The following is a 19,927-nucleotide window of genomic DNA, read 5'->3' as shown; positions in this document are numbered from 1 at the left end:
AAAGCAAACTAACTTGAGCCTCTGTTAAAACATCCGCCTGCTGCAAAATAAATGATGCTGTTAGCTGTGGTCTCGCAGGTGAAATGTGCCGTTGCTACAATTATTCTAATGCCAGCATGCCGGTGCTACCAAATGCTGCTGTCAACCCAGGGGTTTAATTAGTTTGGCACATGTGCCACTTATAATCACCTGCCATTACCAGTTCTGGCTACATCTGCTTATACGTCTGTCAGCAGTGGGCACGCTGTGCATGTGTGCATAGGTTTATAGGTCAGTGGGTGTGTATTCTGGCAACAAAACATCATCTGTAGTTTGGCCATAAAGGGTTCACTGGACTCACTTTTATCAATGGAGTTAACAAGAAACAAACTAAACACTGCTACCTTTACTTTTACATCAATATTAAACACCCTCATACCTCATACGTCGACCACAGCGAAGACAATTTTATCAGTGATGCCGACTTGTCAGCAGCCCGTCTGTACAGGTGCATTGTGGAAGCAGAGGGGAGCGGGCCTTCATGATGTCAAACTGCACTGTGAATAGAGCTGCACCTCAGGCTGAATACATCTCATTGTGATTTCAAGAGAGCTGGAAAAAGGAAGAAGCAGCAAAGAAAATTCACGGCCGCAAGTTGAATCTCAACCCAAAACAGGAAAATTGGAATTTAAAAGTGTACCCTTCACTCCCCCTGGCATATACTTGGCTACCTCTAGGGCTGGGAGAGGGAGAAGAAGAAGAAGAAGAGTCCCAACACCCACAACCCCAAGTCCGTGTGTGTGTGTGTGTGTGTATGCATCTAATCCTACAGATTTAGATAGTTGGATATTGCAAATTTTCCTTCAATACAATAACCTTCAATAGCCATCCCTATTATTCCCAGAAAGTTCTCATTTAGCACTAAACCAAGGCTTCAATATTGTGCTGGTTGAAAAAAAAAACAACATCTATCGGGGACTTGTGTGGCTACACTAATTACAAATATCTGTAGTAATCCGGCGCCGATAAGAGAGTCATTACTCCACCAGACATTTATCACTATGGGATTGATGACCCATTTCAGAAGCAGCCTTTGTACCGGGAAGTGAAATCGCTGATATCCCTTTTATCCTACATCACTGTTGAAGCAATCCATTCGTCAGGAGGCAAGCTAGTTAGAAGTGTAATTAACAACCATGGACTTTGCCCCTAATAGAATTTTTGCAGGAAACTACAGATCGACTTAGAAGGTGATGAGGAGGGATTTTTACTGTGTTTGTCTTTCCCCACTAATTGCTGTACCACGAGGCTGTCTGTCGAGGAGAAATCTTCCAGTCTGTGTCAAGAAAATGCTACAGCAGCACTTCAGCTTCTTCCAAATGCAGAACTTACGTAAGTGTATAAATATGTAAGCACATGTATTTAAAGGTGCCTCAAAGAATCTGTCACAAATTGGTAGGTCACAGGTAAAATATGCACTCCGCTGCTTAAGTCGATGCTTTTCTCTGACTTTTTTTTTTTGTTCTTCTTCTCAAGGAAACTTATATACGCACCCACCGATACATGCAAAGAATAGAGGAGCAGATGATCACAGTAGGTAAGGAGTAAAGGTCCAGCCACCTGCCGGCCGCATCCCGTCTCTGTAGCTGTAATGAACAGAGACAGCTTGGGGACGGCCCTGCGAGCTTGTCCCCCCGCCCAGTCTTCCTGCTTCGGGGCAGCGTCGGGGGTCCCGGGGTGACAACGATGCCAGAGATGTTCCACACACTGACAGGCAGGTCTTACCTGGCCAACCTGGTGTACACATTGCCCTGGCGACACGCACGAGAACGGGGACGAATGCAGGGATGCATAAAGATGCACCTGCTTGATGTACATTTGTCCACGCTGCTGCTGCTGCTGCACGCATGTGTTCATGTACCCAGGCGTGTGCAAAAACCAACTAGCACACCCACGTGCACGGTGACCCGGTGTAATCCCTCCAGCGACAGGAGCAGCTGCAGCCGCTACGGCAGACAGATGAAATTTTCATAACTATCTCCTCCAACTTCCATCCTCACCTTCAGGATAATTTATGACCTGCCTGCCAGCCTTGAAGAGACAATATGCTTGCAATGAAATGAAGTGTTCCTGCAGTGTAGGTTATAATTAACAGAGAAGGGGAGAAAAATGTGTGTATATTGGGTTAGAGTGGGAAGGTGCGTGTGTCCTCCTTATTTTAGTTGGCGCATGTATTGCGCAACCACTTATATTGTATACATTTGTGTTTTTAATTGCTAGATGTAGTTAGCTGAAAAAAATATTTAGCTAATATAAAACATTATTTGCCACTGTTTTGGATGTTGGAAAATTAGCTCAAGTTCATCAATGTAAAGGTTTTCTTAGCATATTTTGATAAGGATTGTTCTTCCTGGGTACTTCATAGATTATGAATTCAGAGAAAACAAAATGTGGAGGTTTAGCTAAGTGAAACTTAGCTAAACTGTGAAATTGTATGTAGTCGTCGTCAGGATTTGGCTTCATCTGGTGAAGTATAACTTATAATTAGCCATGAACATGAAGGTGTGCAGTTTAAGCTTGACACCCAGTTTTGTCTGTTTGTTACTCTCAGTGTGAAACAATAAAGGAAGAAGTTCTTCACTTTCCATGCTGTGTTGATGCAGCTTATTAATCGCGTATGCCTGTCAGGCTCAACATTTGGTTTTATTTTTCAATCATTTTGGTACTTGACACAAGAAAAGAATGATTTTTCTAGCATTGTGAGAATACAATAATTGGCTAATTGTTAGTCAAAAAGGCAGCTGAAGTTCAGTATATAAGTTTAATTTACTAGGGCAGTGAACATTAAATTTAAATGTGCCAGAGTTGGCCAAAAATGTTTCTTTTTAAACTTGTTATTCCTGGAAACTTTTACTGCATCATCCTAGAACCAAATAACAGCAAAAACAAGAACACATATGGAATCGATCTAAAAAAAACAAGTATGTGTACTGTATATTCATTTACATCAACTATCATAAGTAACTTAAAACACTAATTTGTAAAAATAAAACAAAACTAACCTAAATTAAAAAGTTCCACTGACAGTAAATGACAACGTTGACAAAGCCTGTTGGTGCCAACTTTCTAATCACCTGAATGGAGTTCCAGGAAAAAGATGCAACTTCCCCTACTGTCAATCCACAGTTGAACTGTGTTTAACCAATTTTTTTTTAGGTTGAATTTCATTAGCCACACCAATTCTAACCGTTAGATTCAAGAAGTCGCAGGGTAGAGCTTGTCTGACAACATACAGTTGACTTGAAGATCTAAAAAGCCAAAAGATTACACACTAATTTAAAGAAAATCAAGAACAGAAGAGAAGTCACAGAAACGCACCGGTCTGTAAAGGATTACAGAATTATATCTAAGACTTTGTGACATCCTGTGGAGCACAATGAGAGCCATTACATTCAAATACAGAAAACATGTGGCACTGGTGAACAGAGCATCAATGACCTTTGAGTGGCCTGCTCTGCAGAATGTTTGATGTCATCTAAAAAAAAAATGCTGCCAATAAATAAGAAATGAAAAGGCCTTTCTCACATCAGCCAAACATATCTTGAACCCCGATTTAAAACAAACAATACATGGACTAAAGATAAAACAGTGAAAGGTTTTGCAAGTTGTGTGTTCTTCTAAATCTGGTGTAAAATTAGCACAGAATAAAAAAAAATTCAATATGATGGTAGCGGTGTGATAGTCTGGGTCAGTTGTGCTGCTTCAGCATAAGTGACTTGTGAAAATTCACGGAACCATAAATTCTGCTCTATTCCAAAGAAATCCTAAAGGAGAATATTCAGGTGTCAGTTTGACACTTTAAGCTCAAAAACAGTTAAAAATCTAGGTAATGCAAATGAACAATGACAAAAATCACACAAGCAAATCCTCCACACAATGGTTCAAAAAAAGAAAATGATGGTTGTGGTGAAAATGTACTGATAAGTAATCAAAATTTCTGTTTTTGATTATAAAAAGTAGTAACATGGTTTCTGATAAGATTGTTAAACAGTTTATACAGTGTAAACATCATAGCAGCTTCTATTTACATAGGATTATTTTGTCACTTGAAATAGAAATGTAATTTTTTCATCTAAAAATAACTTTGAAATACAAGAGTAACAACTTGAATCCTCTCGCCTTTTCAGAACAAGATTAAGATTATAGACATTATGTTTCAAGCAACACTGTCTAACCATGCTACAACGTTAGTCAAACATTAACAGCGGGTTTCAGTACTTCATTAACATTATTGGGGAAAAAGTAAATTCTTCATTTTCCCAAAAATAATGGTAAAATCTTCACAAAAACCCTGTACTGTGCATCAACTTGTCTCATGAGCAGGATATATCGTTACACCATGGTAAAATGTAATTCTAAAAACCAGGGTTTGGAGAGAACAACCTAAATTATCCTAAAATGGCATGTTTTTGCTGTTTGTTTCACATCCCTCCCACACAACCTCACCCAATCATGCAATATCAGCTCTCTGGGATGTTGGGGTTCACCACAAGGAATGTCCTGGTTTGCCCAAGTACTCGTGAAACAGGCCTATGCCATTTCTCTACCCCTTGTCACTCCACATAACCTTCTTCTCCAAAAAGAAATTCTGCTTTCATATTAAAAAGTCAGCCTTTAATAGGCAACTATGTCTCTAACAAGTGTGTTTAAATATCTGTGGGACTTTTAATGACATATTAAATCCTCCTTTCTCCAATTTCTGTGCCACATTCCACTGACAATGTCTTCTTGTGAAATGTGTAATTATGAAACGAGTGTTTCAATTAAAACCTGTAAATAATTGTGTGCACTTGTGTCTCAAGGCAAGCAGAGATATAAAACAAAGAGGGAGTGTTCGTTTTGCCAACGTTCCAATCCCACAGTTAAACCACAAAGATAGAGAGAGAGGGAGAGCAAGGGAGAGAAAGCATGCCTCTCACTAGCTGATTACTGGCATGTTTGGAAACCAGGCATCATAGAGGTGAGGGAATATTTATGTAGAGAACTTGTCTGTACAGTAAGTAGAAGGTAAAGAAATAAAACCATCAGTCATCTCTTCCACAACACATCTCTACAAGAACAGGACACTCTCTGATGCATTCCTCAGCCTGGGAGCAAATTGGGATGGGGGACGATTTGCTACAGCAACAGCAGCCATGAGGTTCTGCCGAGGTCAGGTCGTGTCATGCTCAACAGTCTGATTGCTTAACAAGGGTGGGTGCATGAGAAAAGAAATCATAATTTACAATCAAACACACACCTCACAAACACCCAGGCCACGGGCGATCAAGGCTGCACGAAAAGTACGCAGTCTCAGGGACCACACAGACATGTTTAAGATAAAGACAGACAAATTAGATGACAGCATCTCAAGCTAACCACTGTGCCTGCGCTAATTACAGGCTGCCTGGCGATGAAAGAGGCAGATGAAATGTCCTTATTTGTTTTTTTTTTTTTTCTTTCAGTGCCCCAAACCAAGTAAACACAGATATGCAGTTGACGGCAAAAGTACGTGGCACAGCGTAAAAGAAGCACACAAAACGGAGACAGAAAATACAGTTGTGCTGTGAGAGTTCCACCCACCACACACAGGTGTTTGGCCACTGCTGGGGAGAACAAACGCTTGAGGTAAAGGGAAACAAGGGCGCAGCCAGCAAAAGTTTTGGCTTGTGACTTCTGCCAAAGAAAACAGACTCTGGAAACCCCATCTGTGCTGCTATTGATACAATAACGAAGGTGTTCATGCGAGGCTACTGTCTGTGGGCTCTGATTAAGCTAACAAATGCTGAACAACTAATAAGATTTGCCTATTAAACAGGTAATGTTAGTAACGTGCACAAACTCTTAACGAAAATGCTGTCTTTGTTGTTGAGTAATAGGCAATAAACTGCATCAGGACTTGGGATATCACTCTCCAAAGTTAATTTACCCTGCATCCAGTTTCAATCGGTCATTTAAATCACTTTTAGCCATTTCAGTTTAAGTTGAATTGAGCTTATGTCTGGTTTTGCCTTACCAATAATGTTTTGGTGTTACCATTCTGAATTAATCTGAAGCTCTGTTCATAAACTCATAAAAGTGCTTAATTAAATATTGAACTACATGCAATGCGAACGTCCTTGTGTTTTATAGTAAATGCCTTATAGGTAAATTCAAATAAAGCAATCTCTCCTTTCAAATGATGGGAAGCAAGCTACCCTTTGCATTTTTTAAACTGAGTTTAGCATCATAACTAGTAAAAAAAGCCATTTGTCAAAAGGTGGATTTTAAAGATGTGTTTATTGTTTACTGTGCCAATGACAAATTATAGTTAGCTATTGTTGCAAAGGGAACACATGGCCTCCAAGCTCTTGATTTTACAAAATGAGTTGCTTTTACCGCCGTGACTGTAATTCCATGTATTTAAGAATTGGCTCCATTAGAAAAGGCTTGGATCTGTCCATCTTTATTGTCATCATGATGCCAGCAACCTTTGCAGCTCCCATCTGGGATGGAGGGCCTTCCATTGTGTAGTAACTTTCTGTCCCGCCCACACAGGAATCAGGACGAGGTTTGTCAGGGGCAGCAGGACAAAAGGGAATGTCGCCATTCCAGGAATGAAGTGCCAGCCGATGAAGGTTTCTCTCCTTTTTGTGGGTGTGCGACAGAATGCATCACCACAGGGGTGCAACCGTTAGCTGACAACTCTGGTGGGGTCATCCCCGACTGGGCACAGCTTTAACCTCTCCAGCCCCTTCTGGCCCCTGGTGACCTTTGGTTTTGATGACAGACTGGACTTTTTGTGTACCAGCACCAAGCCCAGGTGAGGACAAGAAAGGATGACAATAGAAGAGAAGATAAAGCCGACAGAGGCTTGGAGACGGGCCCAAGGGTCACGGGTCAAGCTGGACAGTTGAGTGATGAGTGCAGCTGTGGACACGTGGGCCGCCTTGTCTATCCTTTGGCTTTGCTGACCATGTCAGCTGATATATCCTTTGTGCTTGGATAAAGACCTCACTAACCCACCAAGATTTAGAGAAAAGAAATAAACACAGGCAACAGATGTAGTACATCACAAATTGGTAGTGCTTCTGACATTTTGACCCTATAGCTTCTTCTGTGTGGATTTAATCTTTTGTTTCCAATGGATAAGACAGACAAAATTACAAAAGTGTATTTGATTTCTTTAAAGGTAATTGATTTCACAAATGTTAACAGAAATCACAGTTGCACTGTAAGTGTTGCATAGCCTCTTCCTAACCTGTCAAGACAAATTATATACATATTCACAAAAAAACAGTAGGGGTGCTGAGTTTTTAATCAGTATTTACCACTAAAGCAACACTATTAATGTATGTCTGTCAAGCAGCCACCTGCATTACCTACCCAAGTCAGTATTAAGCCAATATCAGGTTGTTTTACTTGGGTTTAGGGCTACAATATTAGCAAAACATGCAATTATAGAATTATTGTTGTAATTACCTAACATTTACCTTACTCCTTTTGTTTTATATTATCACAATGGTCATGACATCTGGGTCTTAGCATCTTTGTGACTAAAATTTAGGTCAGATATGGACTTTAAAGGCAGTGAGAGTCCATCTGTAAGTACAACTGACTTCTTTGTGATCTAAAGCCTTGCACACTTGTAACATACTGTGGAGGAGGAATACGGATTCCAGAATTATATCTGAATTTTTCTATTGTTCTTGTCATATATTTGATGTTTCTATTTGTTTCCATGGAAAGCACTTTAACTCTGCCTGTGCATAAACAGTGCTTATCCAAATCACAAGCAAATATATTGATTTACACTATTATTACAAACTAAGGCAAAGGCTATGCTTTGTAATGACCCAAGGAGAAATTTAGTATCACTGAGGAGGTCTACACAGGCTTGGATGTGTAGAAAGACAATGATAGAAAGGCAGGTTAAACAATTTAGCAATCTCACACATGATGGGAAATCACACCTTGAAATATAAGGCGAACACTGATAATGTTTAACTAAAGATGATTTTGTAAAAATAAATAAATAAAAAGCTACCACAACATTTCTAATGTCTTCAACTCTAAAAAAAAGGTTTAAGTTCACCATGTGTCCTAAGAAACTAAAGTAAAAGAATAAGTGTTTTTTTTTTTTAGTTTTGCTCACCTACTTCAACATTAACAATGAGTAAATACCAGAAGTAGTAATAATAACACTTTCACAAATAGGAATGTTCTAACTTGGATTTATGTAAAGGTAAATTACCCTAATTTTCTGCAGTTTTCACACTAACAAACATGTTTTTTAGCCCCCATGTACACACAACCCCACGCTATCCAATCAAAGAAGCAAATGGAACAAATGAAAAGATCCTTTTTTCTTAAACGTTGTAATGCGTTAGCAACCCACTCCTCCTAAAGTAAAATGATCCACACATCCTGAGCTGTTCAACTGCTTCCGATGCCAAAGGTCAATCGCTGGACTCAGTCCTACCATCCAGAATCAAGAGATGGGAGGCTGGGGTTTGCCAAGTCAAGCACAAACCCTGTTTTAGGTCATAAACACCTCGGCCTGTCTCCCTTTCTTTTTCTTTCTCTCCCACCGAGGTGAGTAGGGTTTGCACTCTGTTAATCTTTCACTTCGGGCCAGCTCGCTTTTACATTGGGCCACGGGAGAACAGAGGAGGAGAATGAAAGAAGGGTAGTAAACGACAAGAGTGGATAAAAGAGCAGGAAGAAAAAGCCATAGAGAGGGCCAGATGGGCACCTTCACAGTCCATTTATCAAACCCAATGTGGCCCTCCTCTCCCCTCCCTGCTGCTCTCATGTCCTAAACCCCCATGTAATTCTGTAATGATTTTCATTATCATATAATGACCTTACAAAACCTACAGCAGTTTGCGTGGTCAGTACAAAACCCGCAGCTGTTCACTTCAGTGTTTGCTTGGCCACTGTGACAAACCTTTTTCCAGTGCTGTTTTTTCTGCTGGTTCGAGCACCGAGTTCGAGGTTCTGTAGGGTCAGCAACAATTATTTTATCCAGAACTGTTCAAAAGTACTAAATATATGAGCACAAAGAGTAAAAACACAACCTCAGAAGAAGTAGTAACTACCCTTCAAAAGCTGAAAAAAAAATAAATACAACTAAGAATAAAACTGAACAGTGACCGCATAAATGTGAAACATGATCTATGAATTTTTCAAACCTGAAAAGTCCCTGATGCCAAAGGGATGTGCCACTTCCTGTCCTAATAGGACCCCTTCCCTGGAGGTGGTATCTTGCTTCCTGTGTGGTACGCTAAACCACTTGGCTGCGGCACAGTCACCCACCCACATAATAATCCATCTATTTCCAAGGTACTCTAGGGGCATTTACCGAAGGGACAGAGAGGCCAGCATCTATCAAAGAATTTGCCGTATGCATTGGGAAAACCCAGTTACCAGAAAAGCTCATAAGAATAAAAAAGCTCTCATAACTTTGTTGGCTCAGAGTGAATGAATGGACTGCTTCTGCTCGCACGGCACGCACAGGCATCACTCACTCTGAGGGCCTATAAGTCACTTGTGAAGAACTACTGGTCAACACAGTCAATTGGTCTTTTTTTCTTGCTTCCTGTAAAAAAGATGCGGTAGAAAGAAAAGGACAACAAAAAGCCTTGCAACAAGAAAGCCTAGAAACAGCGAAATGCCACAAGAAAAACAAAATCGTCTGTTTACTATAATCTTAGTATTAGAATAACATTAGAAATCCTAATTTAAATAAGATTGCAAGACGCTTTGAAAAGATTTGACTGAATAAAGTTGACAAATCTCAATTTGTGTTTCATGCCTTGCTAAAGTGCTAAAATCTCAAGAACACACAAATACAAACTTTAATATATTTGAATGATATCTCATCTGACTGACAAATACCAATGTGAATAGGTGACTTCTGAAGACAGTTGTAGGATGATAGCACATTGCGCACCGTATTTTGACAATTTAGTCTAACAATATATACATTTCTTTCTATTTGATAATAAAGCTTTTGTGCTGCTCTTTTGCCCCCCCCAAAAAGTAAATCATATCTTCACCCATTGAGTCAACTGTCTAATCAGTACCAGTGCGTCTCACTTAACATTGCACATAGCCGTGTGTTTAGGTTTGCACAAATGCTTTCTGTTGACAACCACTTGACAGGACGACCCGTGTTTTTTTTATAAGAGGATGGTGGAGGCAGAGAACAAACACTGAGTGCGTTTAAAGGGAAGAGAAGGGTATCAGGAGCAGCCGGAGTTCAAACACATCGCGCGTGAGTCTTGCCCCCCACCAAAACTAATCTCATCAGTCTTCCACCACTGATAGAGTAAACGTTTCTCTGTCCAGTCGACAAGGACCGAGCATTTCCTGTCCCGGTCTGTGATGCTCGTTGTCAGGATCTTAAGGATTGCAGAGCAAAGTCTAGGGTTAGACACAGTTAGTAGGTGGTAACTCCGCATTGTGGGTGGCGGAGGTCATGGTGCTGATGGTAGGATGGTTTCTAGCTTTCAGCACATGCAGCTGGAATGCACTATCAGTGGAGGACCCACATCAGAGCTGTGAGGCTCTGGGCGTCGACACAGCAGAGTAAGGTGTGTGGAAACAGGCTGTTTACAACGCTCATCTGGATGGGACGGAGCAAAGGGTCGTGTAAAGGGGATAGATTAACGTAAAAACGGGCACCATGGAAAGATGAGAGAATCTAATTAGAGGGATGTGAACAAATACTGTGCCTTCAAAAGGTATTCTTACATCATGAACAAATATTCAGATTTTCTCACATTAAAACCCAAAGCTTTGATGTATTTTGTTGAAAATGACAAACATAAACTAGCTTGTAACTGTGAAGACAGAAGGAAAGAAAGAGGGCCAAAAGGACAATGGTTCACAACAGCTATTAGTTGTGCACCTCTTTTCTTCTTCTTTTGAAAGAAAGTGGCAAAAAGTTTGTCACAACTCATGTAAGGGACACAACAAACACATAGAAGCATTTGTTAGTGAGACAACTGATGTTAGATCTGTTCAAAAGGACAATAAGCAGTTAAACATTTGTGAATTAAGGGCTGGTAAAAGCAGCCATACCAGTGCTTTTGTATGTCCTTGCTAGCATTGAGGTAGAGCGTGACTGAGAAAATGAACAGCTAAAATAATACTGTGGTGCATGCGTGGGGGCCTTTCCTTATCTGAATGAATGGCCAGGGCTCTAATCCCTGTGCTCTCTGGTTTTATCAGGAGGGAAGGAAGTGAGCGGGCTTATCCAAGACACACGTGTCGGGGTGATAGCTGCCAGGCCCGAGCAGGACAAAACACACACCAGCCACGGCAAAGCAACTCCGAGGAATTCACTTCAGCTCTTTGGAAGGAGTCATCGATGAATCAATCTGGAACTGATGTGACTTTTTCTGGTGATGTTGTCATGAGCTGATTGCAGTTGGAGTTTGTGGGAAAAAACTGGTGCTAGTCACTACAGGATGAATTTGGTTGTGTATTTTCTTTTCCTAAGGGCTAAAGGGTGTTAATTAAATATCTGCTTGTGCCGGATGTTGGTTACTGAATGCCTAAAGAAATATTTGCATTCTGGGTTTTGACTCTTGATGCCAAAGAAATCTAAGTTATGGAAATTATTTAACTTGAGGCAAACCACAGCAAAATTTAAGCAAACACTACTTTGATTGTTATTTGTTGGTTATGATTGATGCTTAAGACTTTGAGTACTGAGTACCTTTAGTTGATTATTTTGCAATCTATTTCATTATAGTTTCCCAGCTCTCTCTGTTTTCCATTAGTATTTATTTTTACCGTTTGTAGCTTCACTCCCTTACTTCCAGGCCCACCATGCCCCACAGCTGCAGCTCAATCAAGTAATCACACTCACCTGTTCTTCACTCCATTATTCTTAGCTGTGTTCCAGTTACCAGTTAAGTTGGAACTTGGAGCTGGGTTTGACATCAGACCCAAGGTAAAAGAGTTCCAGTTTAGAAGTTGGTATTTCAAAATGACAACGCCCATAGCCATTGTTTGCAGTAGCTCTTACCAACACCATTTTAAGCTTTACTTTCCGTAAGCAAACACTACTTTTAATTTGTTCAGTTTAGAGTTGCAGGTGCTACATGTAACATTGATTGTGGACGAACTCTTACATGTTTGTCTTTTAAAATAAACATTTTTCTGCCACAGTGAAACACAAAGTTGGCCTTCCATGCTGTGACTGGGGGTAGTCAGAGGTGCTCCCACTTTCCCAGTGGAAAATACAACTTGGTTAGGTGATCCGGTTAATTTTTCCTACTGGGAAGTCGGAATTTCCCAGTTCCAAGTTGAATCCATTCCAGAATCAGATTCCCTGTTCTCATCCACTTCTGTAATTCCTGTTATTCCAGTTATGTTCCTATTCATTCAGTTTCTCTTTGACAGTATTGGTCATATTTTGAAGGCACGGAGGAAAATCCGCGCTTTCTGATTGGCTACCTGTCACATTCAGCGTTAAGCTCCCAGTCGGGGAAAAACCCCTGATTTAGATCGGAGAGGCCACGACGATCTAAATCAGACTGCAGGCTGATCGGTTACGAAATCACCAGCGACAATCTTAGATCGGCCAACGATCTAAGATTGTTGTAAGGGAAAAATGGGGGCAAAACTTCGTGTAGTGTGAACTATTGCATCAGGTAGTCAGATGTGCCCATCTTCTCTATTTAAATCTAGTGATTACTGAAAGGCAATATGCAGACTTTATAATCTGCACTCTTTTGGTTGAATGCAGTATTTATTTCCACTTTGGTTTTATCCATCCATCCATCCATTTTCTTTACACCCTTGTCCCTTAGTGCGTTCAGGAGGGTTGCTGGTGCCTATTTCCAGCTAACGTTCCGGGCAAGAGGCGGGCTACACCCTGGAGAGGTTGCCAGTCTGTTGCAGTCTGTCACTTTGGTTTTATGTTGTCTAGTTTTTATTAAAGTACGTTTTTAGTTCATTTTATTTTTATTTTTGGTTATTTTGTTTATTTAGTTTATCAGTTCCAGTGTTATGTGTTCTTTTGAAAATAAAGTGTATCTATCTATGTCAGGAAATCGCATTTCATTAAGTCAGTGTCAAAAGGTCTTGAAACAATATTATCGTTTATCGCAATAATTTTTTAGACAATTAATCGCTCGGCAAAATTTATCGTGAAAGGCCTACACTTGACATCATGACGCTGCCACAAAAGGAAAAAATTACAGCAAAGGATAATTTGAAAATCAGTGAAAGACCCCTTTCCTGTCAACGACAACCCATCACTCTGTTTCCACCAATTCTACTGTTGCAAGCAAGTCACTGCATGGATCATTTTTCAAGTTATCAAATGGTTTGAGTCTTGTCTGTTAGTTTTTTTTTATTTCCTCAAAAAACTAAATATTACAACACAAATGGTAATGCGATGTTAGAAATCCCTGTGTAATTGAGCTTTTTTTCAACCAACCTGACAAGTTGACTCAGTCAATACAACAGGTCAACTGAGGAACTTCTTCCTTTCTTACTTCAAAGGAGGGTGAACTTGTTTAAGATCAAGTAACATGCTGACATCAACTAAATAGTGCTTCCTAAGACAGGCTCCACTTTGTCAGCAATATTGTCACATTTTGATATAACCTCAATATATAGTATACAATCAAAAAATGTTTTCAAATAACTTTAAATTAGGCTTTTTAGACACTTTTGCAATCAACTAAGTTCCTCTTTTTACTCACTGAATGACAAAATATCCAGTCTAAAAAGTTAAGGAGCTATATTATTTCATGGGTTTTATACTATGAGGACAAATCCTTGTAATCTTTCTGTATTAGTGCATAAAACTTAATATAGAAAACAAACAAACACAAACATACAATGTTTGCTTAATTTGAACCTAAAGAACACATGTTTGGACTTTGGAGAAAAAAATTATTTGTCCAAACTTTTTCAGTTTTCCCGATTACTTTTTTTTAAAGGTTTTATTGGCTCTAGTGAATTGACAGGAAAGTGGGTAATGAGAGAAGGGGAAAGACATGCGGCAAAGGTCGCCAGGCCGGGAATCGAACCTGCGACAGCCACGTCAAGGATTAAGGTCTTCATATGTGGGTTGTACACCTGCGCCTCCACAGCAGCCCCTGTATTACTTTTAAACATGCATATCATTGTCTTCTTCAGATTTGACACAGAGCTATTTATCTGCCTAAAGAGTAGAGTGTCTGGGACCAAATTCAAGATACATGGTGTTACCTGTCTCTCCATGTCTGCCTCTGCTGGTGCCTGTCTGTCAGGGCAGACAGCAGGGTTTCGGCCATTTCCCTCCGTCGCTCCTCGGCTTGGCCTTCCTCTTCCACAGTAGCCAGGAAAAGCATGGTCTGAAAAGATGTAAAATAGATTTTAAGAGAAATATGTGTAAAAGCAGCAATCGTGATCTTAAAAACAGGGAACAGAGAAATGACACCTCTACATCCTACTAAAACATCCAAACTATCTGGCTGTAATTAATATTAGCCTAAATGTTCAAGACCATGGAATTAGGTGGAAAGACAACCTGAAGTGATTCATACAACCCTTGAGCTTCTATTCTCAGTGTAGAAATTACACAGCTCTGAGCTGAGACTCAATTATAACATCCTCGGGACGGCAGCATACAGTAAGTCTAGTATAAAGTCAGTTTCACATCAGAGGATGGGCAAATTACACCCAATATTAGAGTGTGAGTCAATTAATCGCGTCCTGCACAGCGCAGTGTAATGTGTGAGTATCCCCCTGTTGAACATGAATTACAGGCCAGCTTAAAGTGTGACGTGGCACATCACTGCTAATCAGAGACATCCTGGCAAACCTTCGCCTCCGAGTCTTCCGCAGCCTCTAAGCTGGTAGAGAGGGAGTCAAACGAAAAAGGATCTGGCAGCCCAAATTAAATGCAGCGCTGTCAGCCGCACTCAAATCCCTCTTCCTCTTTACCCGTCACACATTTTCTCCCGCTCTGAATATCCTTAAATGCCTCCCCCCTTAGCCGAGCCTGAGAAGTGATGGATCTGTAACTGTGACTGACTCTGACGCCTTGTTAAGAACAGTCTCTTCCTGTCACATCCACCAGTCAGGCATGTTCATTTCTTCCCATTAACAGTGACTCCCCAACCCAGTCATCCAACCTTCCTTTCAGAAATACTCCACAATATGAGAGAACCTTCATTTCTTCCTCTCCACCTTTTTTTAATCCCTTTCTGACAATCCACCTGTCTGTCTTAATTCATGTGACGATGGCTTTGATTGTCTGCGTGCGTGTTTCCAAAGGAGACGAGCAATATGCTTACTTCCCTCTGCACCACGCAGGACAGGTGTCAAAACACGTAGCGGTGTGTGAATGATTACACCCAACTCGGAGGAGACACCAAAGATTACAGTGACCAGGAGGAGGAAGGGCCGGCTGTACTCCCTCTGCAAACTGTGTCTTTCAGTTTGGATCAAACTCTGTCCTCCTGGGATGAGTGACGGGCTGAGAAAGTACCACAAAGTGCATTCAGACTGTATCACAACCCCAGCTGGTAGACATCACATTGCCGTGCCGCCTTTGTGATGCCCCATCAGCGTTTCCCTTGAAACGCTGCAGAGCAAGTGATTTGCAGTTGATCTGAAACCTGCTCCTGTGTGATTCCAATCTTGTTCCAACTCATTTCAAAGTTAAAACAGGATGAACGGAAATAGGACGGATTAACAAAACACGGTGGATAAAAGCTGAGGTATATGATTAACAGAAAAATGTTGACAAGACATCAGCCCAAACCCATAACTGTTAGGAGTGGGCTATAAATCGATTTCATTGATTAATCACATTTCCTGTATAGTGACGATTTCATTTTGTAAAAATCCAGATTTTTTTTTTTTTCGTCAATGCACTCCTTGAGCTTCCATAGTTCAGAGGGATTGCAGCTTGCCCAGTGCCTACCATCTTGTGTTACAAACATGAATTTATTTGAACTTTTAACTCTGGTCATGTTTTTAAGTTTTTGAAAATACGTTTTGTTATTTAGAATTTCGAGGTGAGAAAAATAATAAACCGGATTTAGTATATAAAAAATGTTTACAGTTTATTTTGGTTTATTTTGATTTTTATTTCTCACACCTAATGAAAACTCAAAACTCAGTTTCACAGAAGGTTGGAACAGACCAAAAAACATTATTTAAAACTAAATATTAATTTAAGGACAATCACCTGGTATATTGCTGAGTTAATTCTTGTCCAGTTTATCCTTCTAGATGAGAGTATTACATATATTGGAAAATTGAGTGGAAGGAAAACATGTGGCAGAAAAGGTGCACAAGCAACCTTGAGCGAACCATAAAGCAAAGTCCCTTTTAGAATTTAGTGAAGAGTCACAAGAGTCCGATCAGATTCAGGACATGGCCTACAACACTCACAGGTGTGTAGTTAGTCATGAACCAAAAGCAACATTGGAAAAGTCAAACCTGGGTTTACTCAGACAAAGACTGAAATGTTGACTAAAGTACAATTTTTTAATCAATCTAGAAAGCACCAAAAGAGTTTGGAGAAAGAGTGGAGAAACATAAAAACTAAGTTGACTGAGGTTGAAGCAACAGCAAAAAATGCATGCTTGAAAAGATTGTGAAGCCATAAATAAATTGAGCACATAGGCAGCCACAGTGGAAACAGAGGTTGCTCAATATTTATGGAGGTGGTGATTCCATTTCCCAGCAGGACTTGGTAATTCACCACGTTGACATAAACTGCCAATACTTTGGCTAAAGATGAATGCATCAAAGTGGTTAATTCCCCCTTAAATTGCCTGACCAGCAGTCCATAAATAGTGTATTTCTGAGAAAAAGATGAGAGAAAAAGACCCAAGAATGAAAAAAGTTGAATTCTATTAAAACAATCTGGGTCAACTTGAGGTATTTTTTTAAAGCTTTTAAAGTTCATCAAAAGGAATACGAGTAAGCTGTGTTCTTGCCGCATGCTGCTTATTACTGTGTTAAAGAAAAAATATATGATTTAAAATTGTTTTGTGTTAAGTTGTCTGTCACATGAGGATACAACCCTGTTTTATTCTAAGAGTTTAGGAGACTTTTAATGTCAGTTATGTGTTTATGAGGTTAATGTGGTAATGTGCACAGAAAATGACAGAAAAAAACATCCTTGGATATAAAATATAAGGACATCATTAATGACTTTACACTTCTGGAAAGTACTACATGCACACGCTTTTTTCTTCCTTCTCAATGACTGCTCAATGCTTAATTTTAGTGAGCATGGACTTGCATTTAATTTTGTGTGTGTCTGCAGTAGAGGGCCCTCTCGTGTGCATGTGTGATTGCGTGTCAGAACGTGCGCACGTATGATCTTCTGTTTAAAGGACTCAGTGCTGAGAGAGGCCTTCAGGTTTAGCCCCAGGCTGATCCCCAGGCCATTTAGGCACCCCACTGCTTGTTTACTGGTCAAGCCCAGCCAAAGCCAGACCTCAGTCCTTTATCTTTGGGCTTATGTTAGCACAAATCAGCCCCTTCTTTACTTCTATTTACCCCTCGATGACAGTAGCTGTCCTCACAGTCCACCTCTATCAGCCCAGTGCTGACCACAGATGTCCCGCTGACCCTGGCCACGGCCCGAGGTGAATCAGAGGACAAGGGGAACCTCGGTACCTCCATCCCCGTTTCCCAGACCCCCAAATTGAGCTCTGTCTATTTTGCTACAACGTCGGCATAAACATTTCCGTTCCTGTGCAGAGGCAGAGTAGGTAAACAAACACGCAGGCAAGCAAAGGTGGTGTTTTCGCTTGTGGAGAGAGCTGGAGTGATGATAATGTTCCAAGCGGAGGCTGGCTGGAGGGCAGCCTGGGGCAGCTCACTAACACCTCGAGTCAGGACTGTATCTTAACACCAACAAGCATCTGTCTATTCCATCGCATTTCTATCGTATAACAACGTGTCACTCATTCAACACAGAATAACACAATGGGAGGACTGTTGCTGCACACAGAGTGCAACATGATGTAAAGCTTCACAGAATAGCTGTCTCTGATTACATAATGGCCAACTAGTTTGAAGGCAGTATTGTTAAAACAAAAAGATATGTGCAGGCACTGAAAGTTTGCACTCCATAAAACTTACCTACTTGCTGACTAGCAGAGTATTTTGGAAGCAATCAACACCTCCATGGAATGCATGAGGTGATTTTCATAAAAGACTGTCAAGAAACCCAAAGTACTCTGAATCTCTCTGAAATCTTCTGCATTTGCAGGCCACAAATGCTCACAAACCTCAAAATTAAACTATGTAATAACTCATTTAATAAGAGATTTCTGGACGAAAGTTGATCAATAAACGGTCACTCTTTGGATATATCCAAAGAGCATCTCTATGTCTCAGACTATAATTCATCTGTATTTTCGTGACACTTCATGAAGACACAGCTAAAGAACGTATCAGAAAACTGATTTTACTGCCACCTTTGCTCTGTGTAATATTACTACCTCAAGCATGATCAGACTGTTTAAGATAATGTTTTCGCATCTCAACCAGATTTAGGTTTAAACTTTGAATAGACTATTCGAAAACATTTTTGTTGTTTTTTGAGCTGTTCAACGGTGGGCCTGTTGGTATGCTTCAGGTTTTTGCCCTGTTGCATTACCCAACTTTGCTTCGACGTGAAGTAAGAAATTGATGACCATAAAGAAGCCAGAATCACAACTCTATTATTTATATGACACCACTTTGACTGCTGGTATGATGCTCTTCTTATGAAACGCTGCTTAAATGTTAGGTTTTTGTGACTTCCAGGCTACATTGCAATTTTGGTGAACCAATCACTCCTGTAGTTTCACCTCAGTTTCTCCATTTGTGTTTAGTGGCTCTCAGTTTGGTTCAGTGAAGTCCCAATCATAAGAAATAGTTTTGAAACCCTTTCCAAGCTGATGGATATCCCCAACTTTGTTTTTAATATTTTTAATGAAAATATTCAGCCTATTTTCTGTCGTCAGACTGGTTTTACTTAAGCAACTTCTTGATTCTTCAGGTATGATGGTAATCAGGCCTAAATGTGGATCACCAAACTGAACATATTTGTCTGGATAATCACAAATAATTCACAATTTAACAATGGAGTAAATTACCTTTTCCACACACTGGGCCAGAGTGACATTGAAAATTAACTTATGTTAATTGAAATAATTGAAATCATCATTTGAAAACAGTTTTGAACTTCTTTGGTCCCTGAAGTGTGAAATCTGCAATAGGGCAAATATTTATTCACAATGCAGAAACACAATAGTGTGACACACGTTTTAGAAATAATGATGTAAAAGCCCACTTTATGCATAGCTACTCCTAATTTCTGAGCTTTTTTCTCATCTGTCTGGCTTTGCTTTGACTCTGCTTTTATCAAACTCCAGATGCTGGACAGAAGATGCTGTATGGGACTAAAAGGTAAACAGTGTTAAAACAAATACAAGCTACAACTGTTTATCAAGTGTCTTTAGGTTAGCACAGTTGTACCTATGTTTGGGACCTTCTTTATAAAACACACGGTTGTTGCACCACCTACTGCAATGAGTATTTTTATTATTTTTGATTGGACTCCCTCAGACCATTTCAAATTTTATTTACAGTAAAATGCTGATTTAGCGTTCTTGTTTTATTTTATCAAGCAACATTCTTCCATAAATCAATCTCTTCTTGCACATTTAACAGGTCACCACTTCACCAATGTGGACTTCTGCCACCATTTCCGACCAGGTGCTCCAACAACTGATTTCACTGGCTTTGGGAGTGGGAGTTTAGCAGATTCACAGCTGCCTGCATCTTTCTCTCCCCTTTAATACAGGAAACCAATATCACTTTGACCGCCAGTGGGAAAAAAGGCATCAGGCACCTTGCTCTGGGTAATGGATAGCTTCTGCTCACTGATATAAACAACAGGGGA

At 40.2% G+C, this 19,927-nt stretch overlaps 1 protein-coding gene across 1 annotated transcript in view; it reads right to left on the bottom strand.

The window, feature by feature from the left end:
• Window positions 1-19,927, bottom strand: part of fto (FTO alpha-ketoglutarate dependent dioxygenase) — a 138,940-nt gene that overhangs the window by 60,607 nt on the left and 58,406 nt on the right. Inside the window, exon 8 of the mRNA XM_007552190.2 lies at window positions 14,236-14,360. Coding sequence (XP_007552252.1) covers window positions 14,236-14,360 — 125 coding nt within the window. The remainder of the gene's footprint in view (window positions 1-14,235; window positions 14,361-19,927) is intronic.

Source organism: Poecilia formosa, unplaced genomic scaffold (genome assembly GCF_000485575.1).
Source record: "Poecilia formosa unplaced genomic scaffold, Poecilia_formosa-5.1.2 Scaffold46, whole genome shotgun sequence".
In the NCBI taxonomy this organism is placed as follows: domain Eukaryota; kingdom Metazoa; phylum Chordata; class Actinopteri; order Cyprinodontiformes; family Poeciliidae; genus Poecilia; species Poecilia formosa.
The sequence above is the reverse complement of the archived record's forward strand: the minus strand, read 5'-3'. Positions and strand labels throughout refer to the sequence as shown.